At 38.3% G+C, this 26820-nt stretch overlaps 2 protein-coding genes across 8 annotated transcripts in view; one reads left to right on the top strand and one right to left on the bottom strand.

Annotated features, from left to right (window-relative positions):
* LOC112464817 (sodium/potassium/calcium exchanger Nckx30C) overlaps nt 1–12264 on the top strand; it is a 66834-nt gene extending 54570 nt beyond the window's left edge. For all 5 annotated transcript variants that reach the window (XM_025032048.1, XM_025032047.1, XM_025032045.1 and 2 more), the window contains 3 exons: nt 1045–1180; nt 4536–4788; nt 8934–12264. In XM_025032048.1, coding sequence (XP_024887816.1) covers nt 1045–1180; nt 4536–4788; nt 8934–9174 — 630 coding nt within the window. In that variant the 3' untranslated portion in view covers nt 9175–12264. The remainder of the gene's footprint in view (nt 1–1044; nt 1181–4535; nt 4789–8933) is intronic.
* An 11623-nt stretch (nt 12265–23887) lies between these two features.
* Nucleotides 23888–26258, bottom strand: LOC112464799 (DNA methyltransferase 1-associated protein 1). Of its 3 annotated transcripts, none has more exons than XM_025032006.1 (6): nt 26044–26258; nt 25356–25953; nt 24719–25269; nt 24484–24638; nt 24326–24394; nt 23888–24219 (listed from the first exon to the last, which is right to left on the bottom strand). In XM_025032006.1, exons 2-6 carry the CDS (start codon nt 25913–25915, stop codon nt 24193–24195), a joined length of 1362 nt encoding a protein of 453 aa, XP_024887774.1. In that variant the 5' UTR covers nt 25916–25953; nt 26044–26258; the 3' UTR covers nt 23888–24192. The 3 variants fall into 3 exon arrangements, with proteins under 3 accessions (XP_024887774.1, XP_024887775.1, XP_024887773.1); XM_025032007.1 differs by having other exon boundaries at nt 23888–24394; nt 24719–24860; nt 24939–25269; nt 26044–26255; XM_025032005.1 differs by having other exon boundaries at nt 23888–24394; nt 25356–26257.
* Nucleotides 26259–26820: the final 562 nt, after the last annotated feature.

Genomic DNA, 26820 nt, shown 5'->3' with positions numbered 1-26820 from the left:
CAATCAATCAATCAATCTCTCTCTCTCTCTCTCTCTCTCTCTCTCTCTCTCTCTCTCTCTCTCGCTCTCTCTCGAGAATATTAGCCAGCGCGCTGCTGGCTGGTATCGTGGCGCGTGGACGGAGCGGTGAGTAGTCTCAGGCGGCTTTGTCCTAAATGACCGAAGAGAGGGCCTTTTCATTTTGAATGCATCGGAGAATCTGGGTCAATGCTGCTGCATCCCACACCCCGTCCGCTGATGCGCATTTGCAGCCTCACTTGCGCTTCCCACGGATAATCGGAGTAAAGTCACCAACCCTACGATTTTCCACAAAAGTTTGCGAAATTTGTGGGAACAATGTGGGAACGCCCCGCCCCGGAAAAGCTCACACGATATAGTTCGGTCCGGCAAGTAGCTTCGTTAAGTTCAACAAAACAGAGTGACAAGATTCCAGATTAATGGCCCCCGAAGAAAGTTTCGCGCGCTGTAAAAGCTCCTTCCGAGTCTTATCTTAATTCGCTTCTCGACATTTGTAATATAATTTGTTATTTACAGTGACATAATTTATTCCCTCATTATACGGATTATTTAGTTGTAAACATTATAGGATAAATCTCGCGCATTAACTCGGGCGATTTCTCCTCTTCAGCAAACACGGCCTTTTAATGTCGCTCCCTGCTAATGTAACAAACATTCAAAACGAGGATTAGTCCGGCGTACGGGGAACTACGTTCATTTCGTTCTTGAAGTGTGAGTGCGCTGAAAATTATGATACTTCACAAATATGCTCTGTGGCATTGCGTTGTGTTTGCTCGAGACGGAACAACAGAGAGATACTTTATTGCCTTTGTAACTAACTCGTGGTTAGATCTTTGAATTTCGTAACATTCTTCAATAATGCATATAAACGTTTTATTCAGTCTCTTCAGAACAACAATGAATGTTGCATCTTGAACGCAATTAGGTATATAATTAAATAAATTCGATCTGCAAATTAGACTGAAACTTAATGACGAAAAATATGATTCCAGAAGAATCTCATTTTTGTTAAATATTTGTTCACAGGGCGAAGAGGATGAACCTCCAGAGGCCTTGAACATGGGCTGGCCAAGCAGCCCGAGAAAAAGGCTAACTTACATTTTGGTTGCGCCAATCTTATTTCCTCTTTGGTTGACGTTACCGGATACGAGAACACCTAGAGGTAATTAATGATCATCTTTCTATACCCATATAGATTCGAGCAACCTCTAATAAATCATTTTTCACTCAAGTGAATATTTCCTGATTTCGCTATCTTTTCTCCACCTCAGTTTCAAGAGTTTTTATACAATATAAATGTAAAAGATTGAAAAAATTACATTTACTTTATTAATTACGATTTCCAATTTTGCGAAATTAACACCCGCGCACATGCAAACACACTTACATTGAAATTAAATATACATATATACCTATATAAAGATTAATATAATAGCTTTGCGAGAGAGAATCAAGCAAAACTAAATTTTCTCAGGCATTTGATCGATGGGGAAACGGCCGAATATTTGCACCAACACTAATACTTCATCCGATGGCCTTCTTGCTCAGTGTTTTCACTGTTGACTATTCGGATAGTAATATTAGATTTCTCCACACTGACGGATAATCGGTCTTGAATAGAGGCAAATGAAAACTGGAGCAAAGACAAAAGCCAAGAACCTTTTGTCAAGCGCAAGAGCGATCAAGCAGTTTTCATTTACATATCTTGCATCTATTGCGAGACCTAAACTCCGTCGTTCTCCTTGAAAAGTCAATTAGGATATTTATGAAACGAATATATAAGTCCTCAAGGACGGGGACTTTAATTTATCAAAAGTATTTTTAATCGGTAAATACGTGCTATGAACTTGCATCGATGTCTCCCGCTCCGCTTTCCATCTTTATTCCGCTTGTGCTCGCTATCTCTATTCCTTGATAATGAGATGGTGATATTAAGACGTAGGTAATATATCATAGATAATTTCCACTTCAATTTCATAACTCGTTAATAGTAAAGGAGAATATATATATATATATGTATATATATTCACGTATATCCTCGCCACTTCGCGCGCTCGACTGCAATAAATTGCGAATTGCGGAATAGATGTCCGATCTGCGTATTACTTAAGGAATGAAAATCGGCGGGATCCAAGAGTCTCACGCGATACCATCCAATATCACATTTTATACTTGATTGTATGTTAATTGCATACCTAACCGCTTCGCTTTGCCGATCGAAGCGTGAATGACGATTTATCCGATTTTCGCTGGAAATATTATCTGAATAGACGGAAAAGCGTTACGAATGCGCCATTAATTACGACCGGGGGAAAAAAACTTCCGGCCGACGTATATATTTTTTTTTAACCCGCCGAAAACGTCAGGATCAGATTAAATCCTATCAATCAGCGCGCGAACGTCGCGCGATGTTTTGCTCCCGCCCCGATATCGACCCCCGTGGTAATATTAACTCAACTCCGGGAATTCGGGATTCCGAGCCATCGATTTCGTCGTGGTGGAACTCGCCTCGTCAATACAAGAGACTAATTAAACGGCACTTACAGTTAACTCGCCGAAAACGAGTTTTATCCAGCTTACACCTTCTTATCATTGTTCGACGTGTAACGGCATTTTGTCGAAGATTAGCGGTAGAAAAAGAAGATAAAACTCTTTTTTTTTTTCTTCTTAAAACCTCGCGATGAGAACGTCGATAACGGGTTAGGTAGCGGGAAAGATGTTACGATGGTCGCAATTCGGTCGTTTAACGGGAGAAGCGAGAACGAGCGTGTCTATATCGTTTTCGGTACATGCCGCATATCGATTTAATAATAAATGTTAAGATCAACCCGAGCGCGGCGGCACACGCTGCCGGTTGCCGCTGTTATTCACTATTATTCACCGTCATTTATCACGCGTCTTCTGCATTATCTCGGCCTATTAGTGCGTTTCTATTCGCAATATTGCACAATACGAAAGATGATATTGACACACTAATTTCGCATTGGGGAAACGACTGATTGTCGCGCATGTACAAACGCATAGATGGCCGTACGTACGTGCGCGGCGCTGACTCTATTGTCAGCTAAAATTCCGATATGTCCTTTGAATTTCAGCAATCTCGATTACCTTTGATTACGGATCTATTAATATGAATGTTATCGCAATCAATTAAGAGACGCACCATGAGACGCACACATAAGCGAATCAAAGATCGTTGGACTACTTGTTTATCGATAGATAAAGAAATAGAAACATTTGTAATAAATCAAAACATGCAAAATTCCTTTTTTTTTCATAAACATTGATAAATTCTCCTAATTCGTAACCCTAGTAAATAATTGTCGCTCAGATTTAACAAGGAATGCAACTACTTTCATACCAAATTAAGATTTATTCTCATAGTATAATCTCTTTTCTCGAATAATTAAAACTGTCCGGGCTAAACTTAATCTCACTTAAATTAAGATAATTAGTTATCGCATAGCTCTTTCATTGCGTACCTCCATTCATCCAGATTACAAAATTAATATAAGAAACAATTTAATAGGGAAAGTTTTGTATCTTCTCATTTTTTGTCCGTGGAGACTGCCATAATCGTAATTAGAAGTCAATTTTGAGAACGCCTACCAAAAAAGTTGTTACATTTAGAACGAAGAATCGTCTATATACGATATATATTCTGCGAAAATCATTTAGAACTCTTCCGTCGCTCTTAAACTAAACCCTCGAGATTCGGCCATTAGGATTAGATTACGAGACGGATTAGATACGTCGAACTTCATTATCGTCATTGCAGCATTAAAGCACGTAAATGCGGCATCAAAGTTTGCAAACTGGCGGTTCTTATTGGCTGAGAACGACTTCGCCTACCATTATATCCATCAAGAAAAAATGCGATCTACTAAAAAAATCCCTCACTTAATAACTACTTCATAAAAGCTCTACTTCAAACAATTCACTATTAACTGCAAAGTTACGCCATCACTAAATTATTAGAATAATTAACTTAATTGGATTAATCTTTAATTTCACATCTTTAATCTTGATATTTCCATTTAAATTCCACTTTATATACCGACATACGTTTGATTCTCAACAATCTTTTTATCAATATGTGTATTTCATACTTTTAACTACTCTTTCGCATCTAAAACGAACTAATTTTTCAAATTTATATTGCATACTCCAGTTAGCCAATGACTCATTGTGATATCAGAATGGTAATCGACCAAACACACTTAGCATACTTAAACTACTTCCGTTAATGGGAACTGCAACCGAGTGGTGCGAATAAAATGCCTGGCGCCACACGGCTGACTACATAATCCCGCGCGAGTGAAGGAACATCCCGCGTTATTACGGGCACCCCGCCGCGGTCTTGTCTCTACGACTCGATTCTCGTGGGAAAAATTGCCGTGAAATCACGTCCGATATTGACGTTGATCCTCCACGATGATTTATGTAATCTCCATAGGACGACCCCGGCAGGGATCGTGTGTAACAGATACCATGCATCTCCACGCGCTTAATTTCAGGGAAGAAGTTCTTCCCGATAACGTTCATCGGCTCGATCTTCTGGATCGCCGCGTACTCGTACCTGATGGTCTGGTGGGCAAACGTCGCCGGCGACACGGTGGCCATACCGCCGGAAGTGATGGGCCTGACGTTCCTCGCAGCTGGCACCAGCATACCGGACCTCATCACAAGCGTCATCGTGGCGCGAAAGGGATACGGCGACATGGCCGTGTCGAGTTCCGTCGGCAGCAACATCTTCGACGTGACCGTTGGGTGAGCATCCAAATCTCTTCCAGAAGTTGCAACGTTGTCCTGCGATGTATCGCATGGACTTCAGCATTTTATTCCAAAAGATTCTAGAAAATTTGTTCCAATTTTACCAATTACTTCATACATAGTTTAAACTTGTTTAATTTTATTATGCAATATTATCATTCGATAGCGAATTTTTTATAGAAGACTGTTTCGTGCGAATAATAATTTGCAAATACCCAATTCTTTTATAATTCTATTTTACATGTATTATTGTTTAAATTTTACAATCTCTACGTATTAAAATATTTTTTAACGATCTGATTCGAGAAAGTAGAAAGTTTTAACTGTACTCGTAATGGAAGCTTAACATAAAACTAAAATATTTTTGAAAATGCAGTAAAAATGAAGAGTGTGACCTCAGCAAATAATATTTTATTAGTATAATAGAATAAAATTTTAGGAGAAAAATATAAGTACACATACAATACATCCATTCACAAAAAGTCATACCATTATATTTCCATTTTAGAGATATCGCAGCAACGTGTAATTTATTGATTCTGCATGTGAAGAGATTTACGATATATTTCGATATATGTTATATGAATTAAAATCGTTATTTGAAATAGAGATAAGAAAGAAAGATAAAGCCTCTAAAGAGAAAACACGAAACGTCATATTGATTTTCCAATAGAATTTATAACAAACTTCAAAAAAATAAGAAAAATTTAGAATATATAATAGATTAACATTGATAATTTGAACGATGTAGATAAAGGTGCAAAGTAAATGCAGAGTTATACCTATACATTCCCGATTTATATTAACACATTTTTACGTACAGAACATTATAACAAAGTGAACATGCACGGCATGAATAACAAAAGAGGAAGCAAATTAAGAAGAAACTTTGATATGCTTCCAATATTGTCATTAAAATGTCAACGCTACGATTCTATCCACATGAACTCGCCATTTGATTAACCTCCGTAAATTATACTAACATTATTATCTCCTCGCGTTTAATCGCAATTGTTTAACATCGTTGAATTAAGTTGTATTTTAAGATTACGTGAGGTTTAATATTTATCTAGCAAAAAAACTTGCGATATTCTGCAAAAGTTGTACGTGAAGATTTTCCAAAAACTTTCTTGTCGTGAGAACAGTGCAAGATATTAAAACAGTATGTTGCAACCCAGAAATTTAATACATTTCTGAAAGCATCCGCAGCTTTCTCTGTTTTTGAACCCGAAACCCATTTACGTCGTGCTATATTGAAGGATCGATTAACGAAAAGGGCCAGGTGCCAAAGAGGCCAGGAAGCTTTATTCGAGAAGGGATATCAATCTCAAATTTCGGTAACGTCAATCGTTCGAGCGGAAAGAGGAAAATAGCGTGTCAAGATAGCATTTAACGCGGCAAAGAAATATCGGTCGGCTTGCACCGCAGATTTCCATTTTATTAATAGTGTAATGTACATTTCCTTTTTAATCTTTTTTAACTTGACGTTGTCTAAACATTTGGTCTAAAAATGAGGATTGTTAATTAAATACTCGATCAATTCCGTCATTTCCCATTTACTTTTACTTCCGTTCACGATACATGAGAGGCGTTTATCGGGATACTGTAATATTCCTGCTTGCATTGCTAGTGGAAGAAATGATGCTATTGTTATTCATATTGTGCATACAAGAATGTATGCACAGCCGATGGTTGGCACCGTTATACCGATGTTATACTGAATAGAATAATATTTAGCTTACCTTAAAATATGCAGTTGCTTGAAGATACATGCATGTTTGAGTTGAATCATTAGATATACAATTAAATATTATTTACCAACATGGATTATCTCTCTCGATATGCTGTAAACTTAAATTAACTCAAATTAAATACTGAATATCTTTAACATCTGAACTTTAATATCTTTTACATATAATTATGTATTATGTTCTTATTTAAAATCATATCAAAAGACTTTATAACTATGTCAATTTACTGAAAAAAAGTCTATTATGTAATTTATTCTTCAGTTTTTAATTGCATTATTGTCTTAATCCTCCTGAAAATTTGGACATAATATTATGCATTCTGAGAAAAAAACTTTGCATTCCAGTAATTCAAAAAATTCACATTTATTCCAATAAAACGCATAATGTTATTTCGCAATTCTCGTATTCGCTAGAATTTGCAAATTCTAATTACTTATTAAGCGTGTTCGCAAGGAAACTTTTTCTGATGCCATTTGGCCAATGTCAACGTCGCTAGCGGGGTCTTCAGAAAGTTGATTGAAACGATTGGCAGAAACGATTACGGCTCATGTGATCAACGGTGCATGGAGTTCAATAGACGAATCGAACAATCTCGGAATTATTGGACTCTCTCGCACGTGCGCGGGCACACAATGGACTTAATTGTGTAATACATACATACATATACAGACACGGGCCCGTATTATACCAATGTCAATATCCTCACATGAATTTCATATATAGTATACACACGCACACCATATATTCTCTTTCTCGTAATATACGCTCGCGCGTGCGGTACGAATCGGAATTTTGCTGAAACGATATCGAACGGGGGATTGGAAGAGGCGTGCAGAATTGGTATAATAGCCGGACCGAGCCCGTCAAGGCATTCTCGCTATTTCACTGTAATCGCATTCGCTAGTCATTCTACCGGCATTATTATATTGTTGGCGCGGAAAATGCCGCGAATACTGTTCCAGACACCAAGACTCATTTTCCCGCGGAAAGGTCTCGGGAATCTCTCTACTCGCGAAATCTCGACTCCGTCTCATCTCCTTAAAACTGCGAGGCTCTATTTTTTTTCCTTATTTAATAAAACCGCGCGCAATTGTTGCGATTGTTTCTTCCGTACCGCATTAACGCGAATCCGAGCTCTGAAGCAACAAAAGTTCGCTAATTTTCGAGCCCGCTAATTCGATATTTTGCATGATTTGCATATTTGTGTCTTTTGCTTGTGGCTTGTACCCAAAGTCTCGCTATTACAGATGACGCGGATCTCAATTTCCGAAACAACGTCGTTGGCAAGATTATATTTTGAAATTATTCCAAAATCCCGACTTTTATTCGTAACGTTTTTGCATGATCTTTAGTAGAAGGTAAGGATATTGACGAAAGCAACTTCTATCTACGATCAATAAGAATTAATTATCTTTCTTCACTTTGTCTTCGCGCGGCTGAGATTCAATCTTCCGAAAATAATCGCGCGTTCCTCCGTGACACTCGATTTCCTGGCCGAATCACACGCCGCATGATGAAACATCAGACGAATCAGATCCTTCTCGATGATCAATCATAGCCACGCATCCCGATCGCACGCTGACCGATTGCCAGTTGGCGGGCTGCCTGAAGGGGAAGCGGAGAAATATTTCTTCGCATTTGTGTACTCTGCGTTTGCGCGATTGCACGTCAAACGATATATATCCAAGACACACGTCGACAGCATTGTTACAGACGAATGTGAATTATAGATACTGTACTTCAAATAATATATAGAGCGGCACACAACAGTCACCTACACGCGTTGCACATGCACGTTTATACGGGATCAATGCAGTGCATGATCCGGTCGCACGTGCAATCATAAAACCGTAATGTTCTAATAAAGTTTATAGCGCGAGAGATGTAAATGTACACCCACAAAATTTTATCGAAAGCATGGCACATGCCACGTATCGCACGACTCTATCTCAGAAACCATTCCAAATTAGATATGTTGTCATATAAACTTTTTTTCTTCAACCTGTATCTTCTTCACTCTATATGTGAAATATAATAATAGGATAATAAAAATTTTAACTTGAAAATCTTTAAATCGAAAATTGGTAAATTTAATATGACGAATAATGAGGTATTTAAAAATCTTTCGAAATCGATGTATAGTAATTGCCGATATCTTCATTAATTCCACATAATTTTTCACGTTACTGCAGCTGTTACAGATCTCTTTCTGGAACGTTCATTTTTGACATTTGAAAAGTACATATTTTATTTCCGTACTATAGAAAATAATGAGAAGAAAATCAAAATGAACGGTCTGTAAACAATGCACAATAGTTTAATTATAATCGCATCAGCATATCGTCGGCTGCTGTGAAAATGGCTCGATTTGCGCTTTGATTCTGCCCGCAGGCTTCCGGTTCCATGGCTCCTATACGGTTTAATCTACGGGAAACCCGTGGAGGTGAACTCGGTGGGCATGGTGTGCAGCATAGCGATACTGTTCTGTATGCTGCTGTTCGTGATCATGAGCATCGCCTGCTTCAGATGGAAAATGAACAGGGGCCTCGGCTTCACCATGTTCATCCTCTACTTCGTCTTCGTCGCCGTCTCGCTGATGTTCGAGTACGAGATCCTGGTCTGCCCGGTGTAGGGGCAGCCAGGACAGCGCAGCCGCGGCAGCAGAGGTATTAAAAAAACTTCCCTCCTCCTTCCGGAGGGGAACAAAAATACGTCTGCGAAACGGACGCACACTTACGGGTCTCGTCATCATCATCGTCATCGTCATCGGCGAGTCTCGGCCGGCGCCGGCGAGAGAACTCTTCCCCGCGCTCTTCGCCGCTTCGAAAGCCGAGGAGGAAATCGCGCCAGTCGTTACCTTCCGCGTGCGCACGCGCGCGCGCGCAGACGCGTGAAGGGGACTCGACAGTACGAACGGCAATAGCAGCACCATCACCACCGCCACTATCACCGATCATCGGGTCACAGCAACTTCGCGTTACCAGATTACGAGAGGCGTTTTGCTCTAGTCGCGAGAGGTGTACATATTGTATTTAAAAAATCTTGAAATACCTGAAACGAAATACTCGTCTTGTTAAGGATTAAACCCGGGCGCTCCACACTCCGCTCGAGTGCGCTACTTTATTATTTAGGCATGGCGAGCGCGTTAGTCGATCGTGCCAAGGACCAAACTGTCATTTTATATAATCCTTGGGAGGATTTTTCGGCACAAACTTTTCAGACTTTCCTAGTCTTCTTCTTCTTCTTCTTCTTTTTTTCTTCTCCTTCATTTTTTCTTCTTTCTCGTCCTACTTCTCGTTACTTACTCGATAAGCGGCACTGTACGTGAGACAAATTGCAGTTGATTGCAGTACCGTTATTAATTCACTTGAAATTATTATAATAAAAGTTTACAGAAACCTGATATTCAATAATAATCCGTAAGGACATTTCTAATTATAATCACGGGTATCATCATCAGATTCCGCTTCGTGCATTTGTCGAAACATGACGTTTTTCGAGTATACCTATTAATAGCAATAATATTAGATTTAAAACGCGATGTTGCCAGTATACAAAACGTTACCGTAGAGGTCTTCTCCGTTTGACTCCTTGGCACGCTCACGTCCGAATATTATACATAACGTTATCCCTAGAAAAAGTGACCTGACCGCTCGCCGGATTTTTCTCTAAAGCAGGAATTCTCTTCGCCTCCTAATATCGTAGAATAGCGTTATAACTTCTCACTCTGTTGTGTACTCACGGAATTCAAACCTGATGCGACGCGGTGTTCGGCGTTTCGTTTCGACGACGTGAATCTCTGCTACATACGCCGGGTGTACACACTTCAGGCAAGTCATATATACGTATTTTCTTACCAAAATTATAGTACGCTTTATAATATATTATAATACAATAGAATATATATTATGTGTTATGCAAAAGAAACTTTTGACGCAAACGCAGAAAATATCTTATTTCTTTGCCGCGTTTTATTTTTCAATTTAACAATGGCAAATTATACTTTTGCCAATTAACATAAAAGCATGTTTGATTGTTTGATCAAATATGCTCTACATTCGTGAAATTGCATGAAAGTCTTCAACAGTGCAAACAGTGATTTATTAAATAAATAAATTAAATTAATTATATGATTCAAACACGCAATCACGTCTCAAACCAAACAGTTGATCGTCGCATCGAATTTTCAGCTTACGATCGGAACGGATGTTGCTGTTGATACGTGAATAAGATAGAATAGCGATAAAATATGAGACACCGATCGGGAAATAGGCGACTTGTTTGCTGTTTATATTTCTTTCGCTTTCGCTTCGATGAATCGCTGATGAAAAGCTCACGAGAAATGAGAGAGTTGATTATTTCGTGCAAAAGAAAAATGCGTTCATCGATGCGTAGCGTTAATTTAGCAAAATAGAAGGCAAACGCTTGTTTAAATTGTCCGTTTGATTCGAAAGAAAACGCATTTCCGACCAATTAAGCTTTCATCCTTAAATGTTCTTTAGGAAATTTATCATGACGTATTTGCTGTGAAAAGTTGCGCGGTATGAATCTTGGCAAATTTATTTACTTTACTGTGTAGGTGTGTAAAATGAATTTACAAATACAAGGAAACATATATATCTCGTTCGCGTAAGACATTTAGATCCGATTCCGAGCGTGTTTTTCTCTTAAATACAATTATTAACTATTACGGTAATTATAATCTGTAAGCGGCGCATGCGATTGCATGACTTTCTCAAGTGCTATAGAGGAAATTGTTGCAAATCGTATATTCGAAGTGGTGCATCATGCGAAGAATTCTAAGGATCCACTCGAGAGTACTCGTGTCTCGCTTGTTGATGCATCTTACGCGCGATCGAATCTTCGCGCGATATTTTCTCCGTATATAGGAAAAAAAGTATCGAAATTGCACTGCAAATATTTGCACGTTGTGCGAGTAATGTATTATTACTGGTACGCTCTTACGAAGCGAAAAGAAACAGAGACGAATGTCGAGAGCCGTTTAGACATTGCACTTTCCGTGATGTTCCACATTCAGCTTGATATACTCTCCGAGCAGTTATTTTTTTGCAAACTTCTTTCAAGTTTTCGACATTGCACTATGACACTCTAAGATACCATTAGAAAATATTATTATTATTATGATTGTTACATGTACACAGTGAAGGTAAACGGGTAATAGAATGAACAAGAGTATTCACACGAGTATGTATGTGTGTGAGATTGGGAGAGAGACAGAAAAAGAGAACGATATAGAATTAAAAAGAAGAAACAAGGGACGAAGAAACAGGAACAGGTGTATAGTTGAGGTATGGACAGAATAGGCGATTTTTAATCCAGGTTACAGGGCCCGTGTGTTGTATAAAGCGTTTGTAAAGGATATTGTTTTAAGGACATAGAGATAATAGTTATAATGTGATATCGATTATATTACATATGAAGTGAGCAGTGTTATTATACATACCATACGCAGTTTGAGAGAGATACAAACAAAGAAATAATACTACATTTTCGGTAGCCTGAACGCCTAAAAGCGGCCTAGCTTTTTATTAAGCCCACAGCTAACGCAAAAATTGAATCCGCGGTATGAAACAAGAAAAAGACCATAATTATATTAAAGTACCGTCTACGTTAATCGGTGGAGCGAATTTTAGATTATCAAAATCACACGTATACATATATATATATATATATATATATATATATATATATATATATATATATATATAAGAATGAAAGAGAAAGAGAGAGAAAGAGTGCGTGGCGTGTGCGTGTGCGTGTGTGTGTGAAAATTCGGCGATGAAACATATATTAGGAAAATATATTAGTTATATATTATATTATATATACATTTAACGTTATATTTGTCGCATTTTTTTGTATAGTCCCGACATTGAAAACAAAAAGGATGGTCTTTCGGTCTCGCAGCTTACTTATATTCCAGCATTTTGCGCCGTGTAACAATTATTACGTTCAGCCTTCCGACGCCTGTCTCTGATCTGCCCAAACCGTAGCCGTGCCATGCAATCCGGCTCGTGCGCTCGATTATTCCAAAAAAAAAAAAAATTCCGCGATGCTTCGATCCCTCACGCGACGAAAAAGCGTCGTGAGAGCCGCATTTCTGTAGGTCCAAAGGCAAAGAGAGACTGAAATCGATGATCCGTAGAGTCGAACGATATCGAGAGAAAAAGGGGAAAATGTCGCGAGTCGCGATATCTATAGCTTTCTGTTAAACGTGTATTTTCTTTTGATACGTAACCGGTTATGGCAAAGGATGATTTTATTACAACGTTAAACTTTAAAAAGCAAACCATTACGACATGAAAACGAGTAATGAATGGCAGCAATCTTAGCAACAATGCGATCTTCTCGAATTATTGATCACTACTTAAAAATAGCAATGCCCTTTTTTTGCGACACAAGAGCTCTCGCAGCGTTACGTTGAGAGAATGAATTTTGCCTGCGTAGCAATACTCTCTTTGCCAATTGATTATAAAAAAGCTCATTATTTTTATTTTTATGAAATTTCTTTCCCCAATAAAATAACTGTTTCGAAATTGTCACTCGCATAAGTTTAATCTTACGTTAAATTTCTCTATCCAATGAGTAAACTATAACTTGAAAGTATCGTGAAAAAAAAGAGAGCTTCGTTCTTAAGTAATGTAAACAAACTTTGAAGCAGACACGATCAGACTCTGTAAAATGGAAATTATACACCGTCAGGTCAGAACGGACGAATAAACTTTAGCTCAGCGATCTGAGAAAAATCGGACGTGATAACTTGTGGGCAAACCGCGCCCTCGGACACACAGCAACGATCGCCAGCTGGAAAACAACGTTAGGTTTCTTCGTGACGTTGAACATAACGGGGGAAATGTGTATATAGCGGGGGGAAAAACGCTATAGAGAACCGCGCGCGGTACCGAGGCATTTTACGCCGTAGTGTATTGGGCACGAAAAGGATTAGTCTGTCAGTCGAAACAACAAAGGCGAATTAGCGGCGAATCGCGTGATAAGTCGAAGGTTGAGCCGGAGGGCTCGAAGCGCAGCGGCATTCGCGTAATTTATGCTCTGTAATATACCGTAGGACAAACATCATCGACGTTGGCGCGGCGTAGCCAGCTCGTTTCCGTTTCGAATATCGAGTTTCTCGACTTGGGGGATCAATCCTGGTTCCGGATCTAAATGACGCGTGTGAAAAATGGTTCGCCCGGCAACGTATCCTAAACTTTTCTGAAAGGGCGAGACTGAGAAGTTTCAAATGTACATGTAACGACCGCGATATTAACGACTCGAGGATCAGTTGCATGTGAAATGTACTACATTAGTACATAAGGGTAATTATTTGTTTCCCCTTTGCATTGTCGAATTGTCAGACACGTATGCACGCACGCATATATTCGCGCAGGACATGAAAATAGCGAGGAAGAGGGAAAGAAAGAGACAGCAAAAGAGAGAGATAGACTTTAGGCCCCCGCACAATGAAAAATATAAGGAACAAAGAACAGATGATATTAGCGATTAGGAATAAGAAATCGGGAATAAAGCTAGTGTGGCATTGATACACAGCTTCCGATAGGTTAAAAATCTATTGTCTGTGTTATTCCCTGTTTCTGTTGCCTGTTGCCTGATGTTTTTCGTGCGTCCAGCTTTATTCCTGATTCTTTAGTCCTAATCGCTAATATCTGTTCCTTGTTCCTTAATATGTTTTTCATTGTGCGGGGGGGCCTTTTATTTCTCTCTTGCACGCACGCGTGTAAACCTTTATGTTCGAAAGACCAACGCGACGAGATGAAGTGTACGTTTGCGAAAGATGAAAAATTGTTCCGGTTTGTCTGAAGAAGGTTTGTCAAAGTGCAACGCAATCGATACAATCCCTCGCTGTTAAGTATGTTAAGTTCACGAAAAACTAGAACGAGAAAATGAAAAACAAGCTCCCACCGGTTTAGTGTATTCAACCCGAAACAGAGTATAATCGGTAACCGATAGACCTTTCTTAATTGAGAGCATCGTAAAAGCTTTCTGGGAATATTATCTTTTTTATATTTACGAGCGCTTCATTTCCAAACGTGGCTTTCAAAATTTTTATTCGCGTAGTAAAAAATAAACTTATTGTTATAATATTATATATATAGAATCCGTTAAACTCTTTTATATTTTTATGTGGATGCAATACGTTGTACTGTTTAGAGGTTGATGGTATAGCTGTTACCTTATACGGATACGAAACCCGTCGCGCGCTCGTAAGGACGCTCCGAACTAGACTTTAAGCGACGTTAAGGATTTACTTGGTTTCATACTTTGTAACGTAGCTTTCGAGGAAAAACGTAGAGGAATTTTTACATCGTGACAAGGTCGGTAGATTAGAGCCGGGCACGCGACGACGACGATGACGATCGAAACGATCCTTCAAATTTTCGGCGAGTTGTCGACAAAAGCCGAGTGACAAATTTATTCTCAGCCATCGATCGATCATGTTATACTAAGAGCGTCACTATTCTTTCGGCCCGACGATGACGGCACGATATATAAATCATTACGATATAAAATAACGCGGGATAGCGGAATATAAGAAAAAAGGGACACAAAACGCACGCTGTGAAAGATCGAACGCTTCGAAAATATTTTCTTGGCATTGACAAAGCGCGAACGCACATATCAAAGAGAGATAAAAAAATGTTGAATATATGATAACTGATTACTTAGTAGAGTATTATTAGCGACTTAAGTCTCGTAAGGTAATTAGATGAGGCTATACGAGCGTTATAAAGTTTCTATATAATTACAGATTATATAAATATGTATTATATATTGTTCGAGTGTGGAGTAAGCTGGATCGTCGGCTGATTATATTATTGAAATTACATAATGTACATTGTACAGGAACGGCGGAGATGCAACTTTCTCGGCCGATTCTGGGCGATCAGCGTGTTGGACATAACGTAAATTTCGGGAATATCTCGCATTTTTCTCGTTGCTTTTCTTTTTGATATATATTTCATTATAATCGCCATCTTAAAAGCGTCGCATATAAATATATAGGGTTGTACCCCCGTCCATCACCGCAGTAGTAGATTTACGGGATACGACGCGTAGTTAAATCACGACTTACGAGATTAATTACATCACCGCAGAGTGCTAGAAAGACGACAAACGCGAAACGAGGAGAAATATAAATATATACATACATATTTATACATACGTATACACATATACATGTGTATATATATGTATAAATATATAAATACGTAAATATATAAATATGTAAAGTATTTAACGTTGTATACGTTCAAGTCTACGATTCCAAGATGGGGCGTTTTTATTACGGTAAACACAATTTCGTTTTCTTGATGTTCATACACATATATATATATATATATATATATATATATATATGACATATATATACATATATATATATATATGACATATATATATATATATATACACATATATATATATACACACATATATAAGATACGTCTTCGACGCGTTACTTAGATCGGGGCCGAGGCATATAACGTTCGTTTTATGCGTGACGAGTGTACAACGATATTCGCATGATTAACCGGCAGTTAAGTTCGCCGCTTATAAGGCGATTATTAGGTGGAAAGAAAAACGCAATTTCCCCCGACAGTTTAGAGACAAGGACCGAACAAAAAGCGCATCAACGACCACGTTCCAAAGTTCGCGCGGGACGAATCTCAGCTTAAAAAAATTAGAGATCGCGTAAAACCGAGCACGAGTTTAACAGAGCAAACAGAACTAAAACGCAAAGCAAAGAAAACATAAAGTCGTATAGTAAATAAAAAAAGCACTCTCAAAAAAAGAAGGAAGAGCGAGAGAAACGTGCTGATGTGTTAAAAGGGTAAAGCCGGTTGGAGTCAGCGTCGGAAGGCCGCTTCGCCACCTCGCGCATCAAATACTCGAACAATATTGCGCTCGGGATCGAAGAACAGAATCCGATCTCGACGACTTTACTGATCAATTTTCTGCGTTTCTCACAGAATGAGGAATCAGGACGCGAATCAGCCGGGCCGGCTTGCGGCGCTGGCGCCAACGGGCGCACGACACCGCGTGTGCAATAAAAAGCGAAATATATAACAATATTAATATCATTATATACAAGATTTTTACGGCATATATTACGAAAGTAGGACGAGCGGAAAAAAAGAGGAGATCAGAAGTTCTAGGATAACGATTACTTGTTGTTGTCTACCATAGCGTCTTAGCGTTAAGTAGGGCACTAGTTGTAGCTTGTTTCGAGGGATGCGTGTGAAACGTGCATACGAGAGAGTGGCAGCTCGAGAGATTACTCGAAAGAGAGAGAGAGAGAGAGAGAGGGAAAGTGAGAAAGAAAGAGAACATGGAACCCCGTGCGAATCCGAAGAGACGAGCGAATGCTTAAGCGACGGAGTGATCGAATACATATAAAATTATCACATAATTGCAAATATATATATATTCACATATATATGTTCTGTACATATATCTATGTGTATATATATACATACTCGAAGAAGCTAGTTACTTAACGGAAGAAAAAAATCAATGATTGATATATTATATACAGAATCTATACATATATACATATACATATACTTTTAAACGTGTGCCTATGTGCGCACGTGCGTACGTGCGCGTGCGTGCGCGTACGCGCGGACACCGCATCTCCTCCACGCACCCCCCTCGCAATCCTCCTCCTCTTCCTCCCTTTCCTTCACCACCTCCTCCTCCTCCTCTTCTTCCTACGCCACCTATCTTTCGCCGCGAACCAACTCGTTACACGCACTTGCGCACATATCCATTACGCATTACCGTAGCCATGTTGTGTAGGGATGTCTTAAACGAGTAAGCTACGATTTCTCATGTTACATGTTATGCGAAAAAAATGCAAAAAAATCAGAAGAACGCGAGCGGAGAAAGGGAATTTTTTGCGAAAAACGACGAACAATTTTCTTCCGGTCAGTTGCAGGATCGCTTGAAGTCTGAGCTACACACTGAAATGCGCGCGGGTGTCTAGACAACGAGGGGGATAGTGATAAATGATAAAAACAAAAAAAACTCTGCACACTCGACGCCATGTGTGAATTAAGTCGAATTTTACTCGCCGATTACGACGCTTCCTCACGATATTTTCACGATTCCACTCAGTTTTTCCTTTCCTTCCTTCTTTTTTTCGCGGGAAAAACCACCGCAGTGACGACTTTTATCGTAAACTGTTGATATTCAAATTGATATACAGCACAAGAACCTTTCAGAAATATCTAAGAAATGTTTCATTCGATAGGTTGAAACATCTCATAAATATTTCAAAATGTTTCTGCAACAGCTCTGAGACATCTCTGGAATAGCAAAATGTCCGCGATTCTTGCACTTGAAACCTTTCTGAAACTGTGCTGAAAGGTTACCAAAATATATCTGAAACCTTTCAGAGATATTTAAAAAATGTTTTATCTGATGGAGTTGAAACATGTCATAAATATTTCAAAATGTTTCTGCAACATCTCTGAGACAGCTCTGGAATAGCAAAATGTCCGCGATTCTCGCACTTGAAACATTTCTGAGAAAGCGTTGAAAGATTTCCGAAATATATTGCCGTATTTTTTTTATTCGGGCGGTCACCCATCCAAGTAGTAAACCGCACTCAAAGTTGCTTGACTTCCATGATCGAACGGGTTAGTGACGATCCTCTGGTTCTGATGCTTAATTCCTTCTAACTTATGTTCATATCGTACATAAGCATCTTTAGTGCTCAAAAATTTGAAATTATTTATTAACTGGCAAATATTAAAAACAACGCAACAACAATTAATATATTATAAATATTAATATAAAAGATTTGTATATCATTACATAATATAATATTAATAATTTATATCTGAGAAAAGCAAAAAGCCCTACATATGATGGGTGTGGTTTTTAGGGCTGCAATTAAAAATTTCTAAATTCGTCTATTTACTTGTCCTAGATGTGTATAAAGTTTCATCGAAAACTCAACTGAAAGGTTTGCAAAATTATATTTTATGAAATGTTTCCGAAATAAGTTAATTAAAAATTTTCATTGCGTGAGAAAGGTTTCAGAAACAGCTCAACTGAAAGGTTTACAAAATCATTTCATATGAAACAATTCAGAAATAAATCAACTGAAAGTTTTCAAATTTATTGCGTGAGAAAGATTTAAAAAACAGCTCAAGTGAAAGGTTTACAAAATCATTTCATATAAAACGATTCAGAACTAACTTAATTGAAAGTTTTCAAATTTATTGCGTGAGAAAGATTTCAGAAACAGCTCAACTGAAAGGTTTACAAAATCATTTCATATGAAACAATTCAGAAATAAATCAACTGAACGTTTTCAAATTTATTGCGTGAGAAAGGTTTTAGAAACAGCTCAACTGAAAGATTTATAAAATTATTTCATGTGAAACGATTCAGAGATAACTCAACTAAAAGTTTTGAAAAATTATCTTCATGTGAAAGGTTTAAAAAACATTTCTATTGCAACATTTTATATGACATATTGCAGAATTCTTTCAGAGATGTTGCACATGAAATGTGAAAGGTTGAAATGTTTTTGAAACCTTTCTAGAAGCTTTCTGCAAGAATCTGTGCTGTATGGGAATCAACGATAAGATAATAATCCGCATAAGATAATTTTGACAATGGAAGTACGTGAGGGGGGGGGAAAAATGTTCGTTTAACGCATCGTAAACAGGTAAAGTTTTTAAGTTGATCAAAGAATTGTGAGGTAATCGTGTGTCTTAAAAGATTTAGTTAACAAAATTAATTATTTAGGTATTAAGGTACCGATTGCCGTACATGTCCCTATATCCGGACATTTACCATGAAAATTTTTCGTTATTAATATCAAATAGTTTTTTTATTATAATATCAAAATTTTATCGAAATCTTTTAATATTTAAGGATATTTATGTATAGTAAAACATTCTAAATATTGTAAAAATTGACATCCAGTAAAAGGTAAATTTGTTACACAATTAGGCGAATTTTGACAATGTCCTTGAAATTTTCTTCAGAAAATTCGTCTAATTTGTTACAACGATTTTTATTTTATTTCGTATTTTTATTTTATAAAAAACGTTTTCTAAACATTATTTAAGTGGAAAAATATGTAGAATAATTATATCCGGACAAGTGTCTGAATATTGGTACATTTCTATGTTTTAAATTTTTTATTATTATTAAAATATTTTAAACATTTTTCATGTCTTTCTTGCGTCAATAACAGGCATTTATACTTCGTCTTTCAATTGGATACATAATTAGATTATTAAAAACCGTATGCTTATAAAAATTAAGCAAAATCGTATTAGCAACGTTACATGTCCAGCTATTTGGGACGCTTACCTTAATTGTTAATTTTTTTTTTCTTACGCGATACTTATCTTTCCAGCTTGAGTTTGAGTTGTAAGACACATGAACGTTTCACAACAGTAACAATCGTGACAATATTATATTCCAAGTACATTAAACAATTATTTTATGCTTACGTCGGTTGTGGAATAATTTTATTATTATAACCGACAGATAATATGAAACATTGTATGACAAAACACAATGCTACGGACGAATCTCGTTTCCCAAAGCGTTAAAACGGCGACACGAAGCGACGTCTGTTTAAAACTCGTTCTATATTTTGCTCGTAATGAAGATCACGCTATTACGCGAGATAATAGTCTTTAGCGACGTACGGTGTACGGCTTGTCGCGGATTTGCACGACTCTCTGCATATGCTAAACTGCTCATTCCTTCACTTCTGCCGTTTGGCGACGCGTTCCTACGGAATTTTGCGGTAGAACAGAATTTCACTTACACGCTTTTCGAAGAGGAGACCCGTGTGTCTCTTCTTGGCGCGCAAGTTCCTTTTAAGCGCCGTGACAGTAAGTGGCCTAGAAAGTGGCGAAAGTACTTCTTGCATGATTAAATCCGATTCTCACGAAGGTGTACGCCTTCGTCCGTGTCACGCTTTGCCTGGATTTAACGTCACATCGTGCAACAGAAAGTACGCGAAGAAGCGATTGAGGGAAAAAAAGAAAACTGCGTTATACAATAACTCGAAAGAAAACATAGGTATTTATTTAGAATGTCGAGAGAAGTTTCCACTATGATATTTAATTACATAAACTTAAATAGCCAGTTACCGATTGTTGAAGAGAGACAAGTAACGTTACGGTATAACGATGTAACTTAAAATCATGCAAACGATATTCTTCAAAGTTATGAAAAAAAAAATTGAATCTTGCTCGGCGTATTTTGAAACTCTTCGAAACGTCACTTTGATTCGCGAGTATTTGTTGATACACAGTCGACAATAATCAAGTAACAAGTTTACATTCTATATCTACTCCATAACTATTCAATATAACAAACTGAACAAACGCAAACATTAAAATGTTAAATGAAACGATCGAGCCCTATACCTACATATATCTCGCTCGAATTTATTATATACATATCGCGATACTTGCGGCATAGATTCCTGTTCCCGCAAATAATCTTTTGCGGCAGCAAGCGTCATTTTTCCACGATATAGCTTGCTCTTCAGTTTTAACACGATAATTCGAACACATCGATGAGATACGCTTAGATTCGGCAGTACTTATGTTAGATCGACGGGACTTTACGAAGCCTTCCAAGAGCTAGAGAGAAGAAACGACGATCCAGGAGTTAAAGCTGTCAATATTCTATAAAGTCAGTGCGATTACCGCTTTCTCATCCGAGCTCTTTGTTGGCAAGTTTCTCTCTTTTGCTCCGTTAAAATTCTCCTTATCGCTGTTGTTGTTGTTGCTATCATTACACAAGTAAGGGGAAAAATGACTTCAGAGTATAAAACGTTACGAGGATTAAAAAGTAACTAACTTCTCAGCTGCTTAAGAGCAAGTGAGAGCGCGTTATGCGATATAACGTTTTAATTAGGAAAGATATAATACGAGGCCGTCACGTGAGCGCTGATTTTTTTAATTACATCTCAACACTACTCTCGTATCTATAGTTATTTATCTAATTACAGTTTGCAAGTTTAGGTCGCAGGGACAAGTAAAATTATTACAATGGACTCACATCAAGCGCTCCATTTTCTGCATGCACATGCCACATTACGGGTCCCAGTGAATATAATGTCTCAAATCGGCAGATAATGTCCATTTCTACCAATGCCGATTAACTTTAATCTCGGTTTAACTTACTTTTCGCCCTTTTTTAATTTTAGGAATTAGAAAAAGATAAAAAGTAAATTGAACCGAGATTAAAGTTAATCCGCATTGGTAGAAATGGACATTAAGATGTCTTATGTTCATTTTTACCAATACAGATTAACTTTAATCTCGATTTAACTTACTTTATATCTTTTTCTAATTCTTAGAACTAGACAAAGATAAACAGTAAATTAAACCGAGATTAAAGTTAATCTGCATTGATAGAAATGGACATTAGAGGCGTCTTAATGACGTCTCTAATAAAACGTCATATCTTTCGATTTGAGACACGCGTGTTGTCTGGGATGATTGGTATCGCTGGTTACGCTACCCGTTACAATCGCCGTTGCGACATTATATGCGACGCGTATCCACCACCGCGTACTGCGGCATGTTAATTGCTCGAGGTGATCAAAGGCTCGATAGTATCGGACGGTGCTACGCGAATCGGTGGCGTGAATAAAATCGGATTGGAGCACCTTTCTCGAGAGAATGCTCGTGCCCCGAAAAATCGTCGAATCTCTTTGTATGCGTCTTGTTACATGAGAAGAGGAATAAGAGAGCGCTCCCCTTCCATCGCCATTGTACATACATATGATATATTGTAATGCATATTATATTGTCATATATAGGACACGCGAGAAGCGGGCAAGAGATTACGGATGTTATTGTTATTAACGAATTGTCGCGCGCGTGATAAGTGTGAGGTGTATCTCGTTGCGTTTTTCAAATGCCTGCGGGACAGGATCGTTATAAAAACGACGAATATTGTCGACAGTTTTTCTTTTTTATTTTCCTTTCGAGCAACCTCCGTCGCTCCCCGATTACTTAATTGCCCGAGATGTAAACGTTCCTAGGAGAGGCGACTCTTTACTCACTCCGTTCCATTATACTTTTAAGTTCCGTGCACCGAAACGGCGAAACCTTTATCCGTTAAGTCTGTCTCTCGTTTGTAGGAAAAATCGGACGCGACACCTCGAGACAGCGGCGTTCGTCGTTCAATCACGGTCGTTCCGCCGTGCGTTCAATAAATATATACAGCACAAAATGTGTCGGATCGCTACGCGACCTCCACGCGAGGCAGCCCCCAACTCTTGAGCGGTATCCCTCCGATTAATTGTCGAGGAGACGTTCCGACATTCCGTACGCAAAGATACCCAGAGCACAATGTACCAAATCGGAACATAAGACGTCTTAAAAACGTCTTATGTCCCGATTTGGGACATGCTGTCTGGGTACGTAGATGTATACACGAGAAACATCGCGGACGGCGATGATGTTGCATGCATACGCATTTAAAGCTCCTCTTACAGCGTTTATTACTTAGTAGATAAGACTAGTGCGACGTAGGGAAAAGTGCGCGTGTGTGCGTCCGCACCGAGATAATGTAAATTTTTATAAAGTTTCGAAACGTAATGGCAAGTAATTGTTGTAGGCAAATTCCCCTTCTCCCGATTCAGACGAGCGATACGACTTAACAGTAAGCCGCTGCCTCGAGTCTCGGAAGGGACAAGTATATCTTTGTGACGAGAACAGACCGGTAATATTGCGAGACCGTCGAAGAGTAAAATGAAGCTGATCGCCCGTGATCGCCGGGACGACGTCGATCGAGGACGAGAGGGGGGTGTGTGCACGTCCGGTTTGCGAGCAACTCCCTTGTCAGACGTTGAACGCGGGATGAACGATATCCCGCATATCCGATATCATCGCATCGTCTCTTTCTCCCTTTTTCTCTCACTCTCTCTCTCTCTCTCTCTCTCTCTCTCTCTCTCTCTCTCTCTCTCATCTCGCACTTTCGATCGGTGGAGTCCTCGCGAGACGGGCGCAGCAGCCGAAAAATACCGTAGGCGGGACACACGACCGCTGGTTTATCGATTATTATCGCAGATATTAATGCGTTATTCCGTACCAAGTACGGCTAGAGCTATCTCGAATAATTTATCATAGGGTTAAAAAGGGAAAAAAGGAGTCACACAAAAAAAAAGTCAACTGCAACGCGAGTAATGGAGCACGAACGAAGAAAGGCCTGCATCGACGACCATCTGACACCCTTCCCCCTTCCCGTCCCATCCCGACCCCCGATCTTACATTTCCTCCCTTTCCTCCCGAGCACGTACCCTCCCCCTATATCCTCAAGAAAAAACAGAGAACAACATATTGTAATCTATTGTAGATTGTTGTAGATAAATTATACGGTTTGACCGTACATTGTTACTTTTTGTCGACAATATAAAATACACAGATATATAAGTAATTACCATCGCTACGTCTTTTCGTTATTTCATTATGCCGCTCGTATATTAACAAGGTGGGACATATACGATGTCATTTGATTTTTTTTTTAATTATTTATTTCCTTAATATAAAATAAGAATTGCCTCATAATATAATACGATGACGAATGATAACGGGCAATGCGTGCTCGATAACTTTCAATATGAAAATTGGCACGTTGATAACTAAAAAAAAACAATATGTACATAACTTACTTGATTAATTCCTATTTTACATAAAGATTATTTTGAATTAATGAGTAATACTGGGCGTGCTAGGCGAACCCCCTACCACGTCAATAATATCCGCTTTGACTTCCGGTTCTGTTTTTGGCAGGAGCGCGGGTGGTATCGTTAAAGTCTATAATAAAAGATAAAGACAAGACAAACAAAATTCAAAACGGATATTACATAAAATATTTACTTGAGAAGTATCGTATTGATATTCACCTTCCCTGGTGCTAGCGCTTCGTATTGGTGCCTTAAAGATTGTAACTCATAATCACATGTTGATAACGCACTTTTCAATTCGTAATGCAAAACTATGTCGCTACGCAGTTCGTTAAATTGCTGACATATTTGCTCCGTTGGTGGTGGATTTAATTCTGCAATGTAAGTAACAGTTTCCGTAAGTAACTCATTCAATTTTACAAGCGCAGTATGAAAATGAATTATATCTTTTTACCTAAACGCAATTCATTCAGCATTTGCTCAATGCCTTTCATTTTCTTTTGACCGAGACTACTTGGTAATTTGATTCTCTGAGAACGAAGAGTAACGCCGCTATTCTTAAAATCGGGAAATTTAATTCCAGCTGACTCTACCGCCTGCAAATTAAAAAAAAACCATGTAAATATCTTGATATAAACGTACCATTGTATACAGAGTATAATTGTATGACATACATGAGAAGTATCAGTTTTATTCGGTCTATTCCTAGAAGAGCTGCTGCTCTTTTTGGAAGATTTCCTTTCACTCTTTCTAGGATCTGCTTGTTGATCGGCCTGGGTAATTAATTTCTGTAAATCTTGCGTCTTTCTATCTCTCTCTTTCTTCCTCTGTTCAATCTTGCGCAATTCAGTCAGTAGAGTCTGTTCTTCCTCCACTTGTTCAGGAGTGCGTTCAAACAACTTTTTCAACTGTTCCTTTCTGCGCTTCTCATGTTCAGCGTCAAAGATATATACCTTGTCAGTGTGGGACTTTGCCTTTGTCAATGCTGCACACACCTGATAATACCTGTGGATTTATTTAAAATTACATACGCATTCCAAAAAGCATATCTAATTCAATAAAACATAAATATGTATATATATCATTCTTGCCTCTCTTTTAAGTCTTCTACAGATCTAGCAGGAAACTTGGCGCGATCCCATCTGTCTCTGATGATAATAAATCTAAGATCAAATCTTCTGCACAAATCAAACAGATGATCGGTCTCTGCTCGTGTCCAGCCATTGGCTCCTAAGTGTTGAACATATTCGGTATTTGTGTATGTAGGAATTGGAACTTTCTTATTGAACTTTGCGAAGGGATATTCCTTTCCAGCATCGGCAACGCGACGCCAGTGATGAAAAATCGCACCGTCTGTGCGTGCTGGATTGGTAAATGGTGTCCACTTCCATGGCCTGACCTTCTTCATACCAAGCTTGGCTCGCACCTGCTTATATCCCTTCGCGGTGTCGGTCGGGAATAACGGCGGCACGTCGTTGTTGTCTTTGCAGAGGAGGGCAAACACTTCGCGATGCATGCCCTCAGGGCGTTTTGGCATTTTATTGTAGTCATATCGCTTGCGACTCTTTTTGTCGCTGCCCAATATCGACTCTTTCGTGAGTTCCGTAGTCGTCGGCACTTCAATGTCTAAAATATCGCGTACGTCCGCCATCGCGGTGCCTACTAATATTTTCTCACACGCTATATGACCTAAAGGACAAGTTGTAAGCTTGGAAACGTCTACAATCTACCATTCAATAGAAAACTACAAAGAAAATTTTCTCATGAAAATATTATTACTTTATGTATTTCTAGGTTAGGTTTCCACTGTAAGGTTAACGATATACCGGAACAAAGTCCATTTTGTTTTATTCGTGTAAACGTTTTTACTAAAGCAAACACATCACTTCTCGATTGCTTGAAACAAGAAGATCCAAAAAGAAAGGATAAAACTACTAAATTATTATTATAATAATTGCAAGTTATATAGCCGGCCTTAGACTATATATAGATAGACGGAGAAGCTATAAGCGGAGGCCGGAGAGCCGGAGAGTAGAGTCCTATCGTAAAGGTGCGATTTCATGGGCGTCAGTTGACGCGCGTCAATTGTAGTACAGCTTATGAATTTAAGACATCTTTATTCTCTGTATTTACTTAACATTATGCAACAATTTTAATGTTTTATTTGTATCCTTTGGCAATACACTTTATGTACACAGTAATCACGAATAAATCACTTATCGCAGAATATGATAATTTTTTTTTTTCCCAAGAGACAAAATGGCTAGCGTGCGATTGTTAACGATTATATACAAAATTCAGATAATTGAAGAAAACTGCATAATGATTTGACAGCTTTTTCACTTCCTTAATTAAACTTTATTTCATGTAAAAAACACAATACAAAAATTATCCTTTTAATTATTTTTTTATTAAAAAAAAAGCAGAATAATATGATTTAAGAAACTATAAAAAACTTATATAAGAAAAGTGCGATATATTTTTAGATAATAAATTTTAAAGAAATCATAAATAATCTGTGAAGAGTATAAAGGCTGATTTATAGAGGCCGTAATC

Source organism: Temnothorax curvispinosus, unplaced genomic scaffold (genome assembly GCF_003070985.1).
Source record: "Temnothorax curvispinosus isolate PA1 unplaced genomic scaffold, ASM307098v1 QBEX01014594.1, whole genome shotgun sequence".
NCBI classification, from domain to species: domain Eukaryota; kingdom Metazoa; phylum Arthropoda; class Insecta; order Hymenoptera; family Formicidae; genus Temnothorax; species Temnothorax curvispinosus.
The sequence above is the reverse complement of the archived record's forward strand: the minus strand, read 5'-3'. Positions and strand labels throughout refer to the sequence as shown.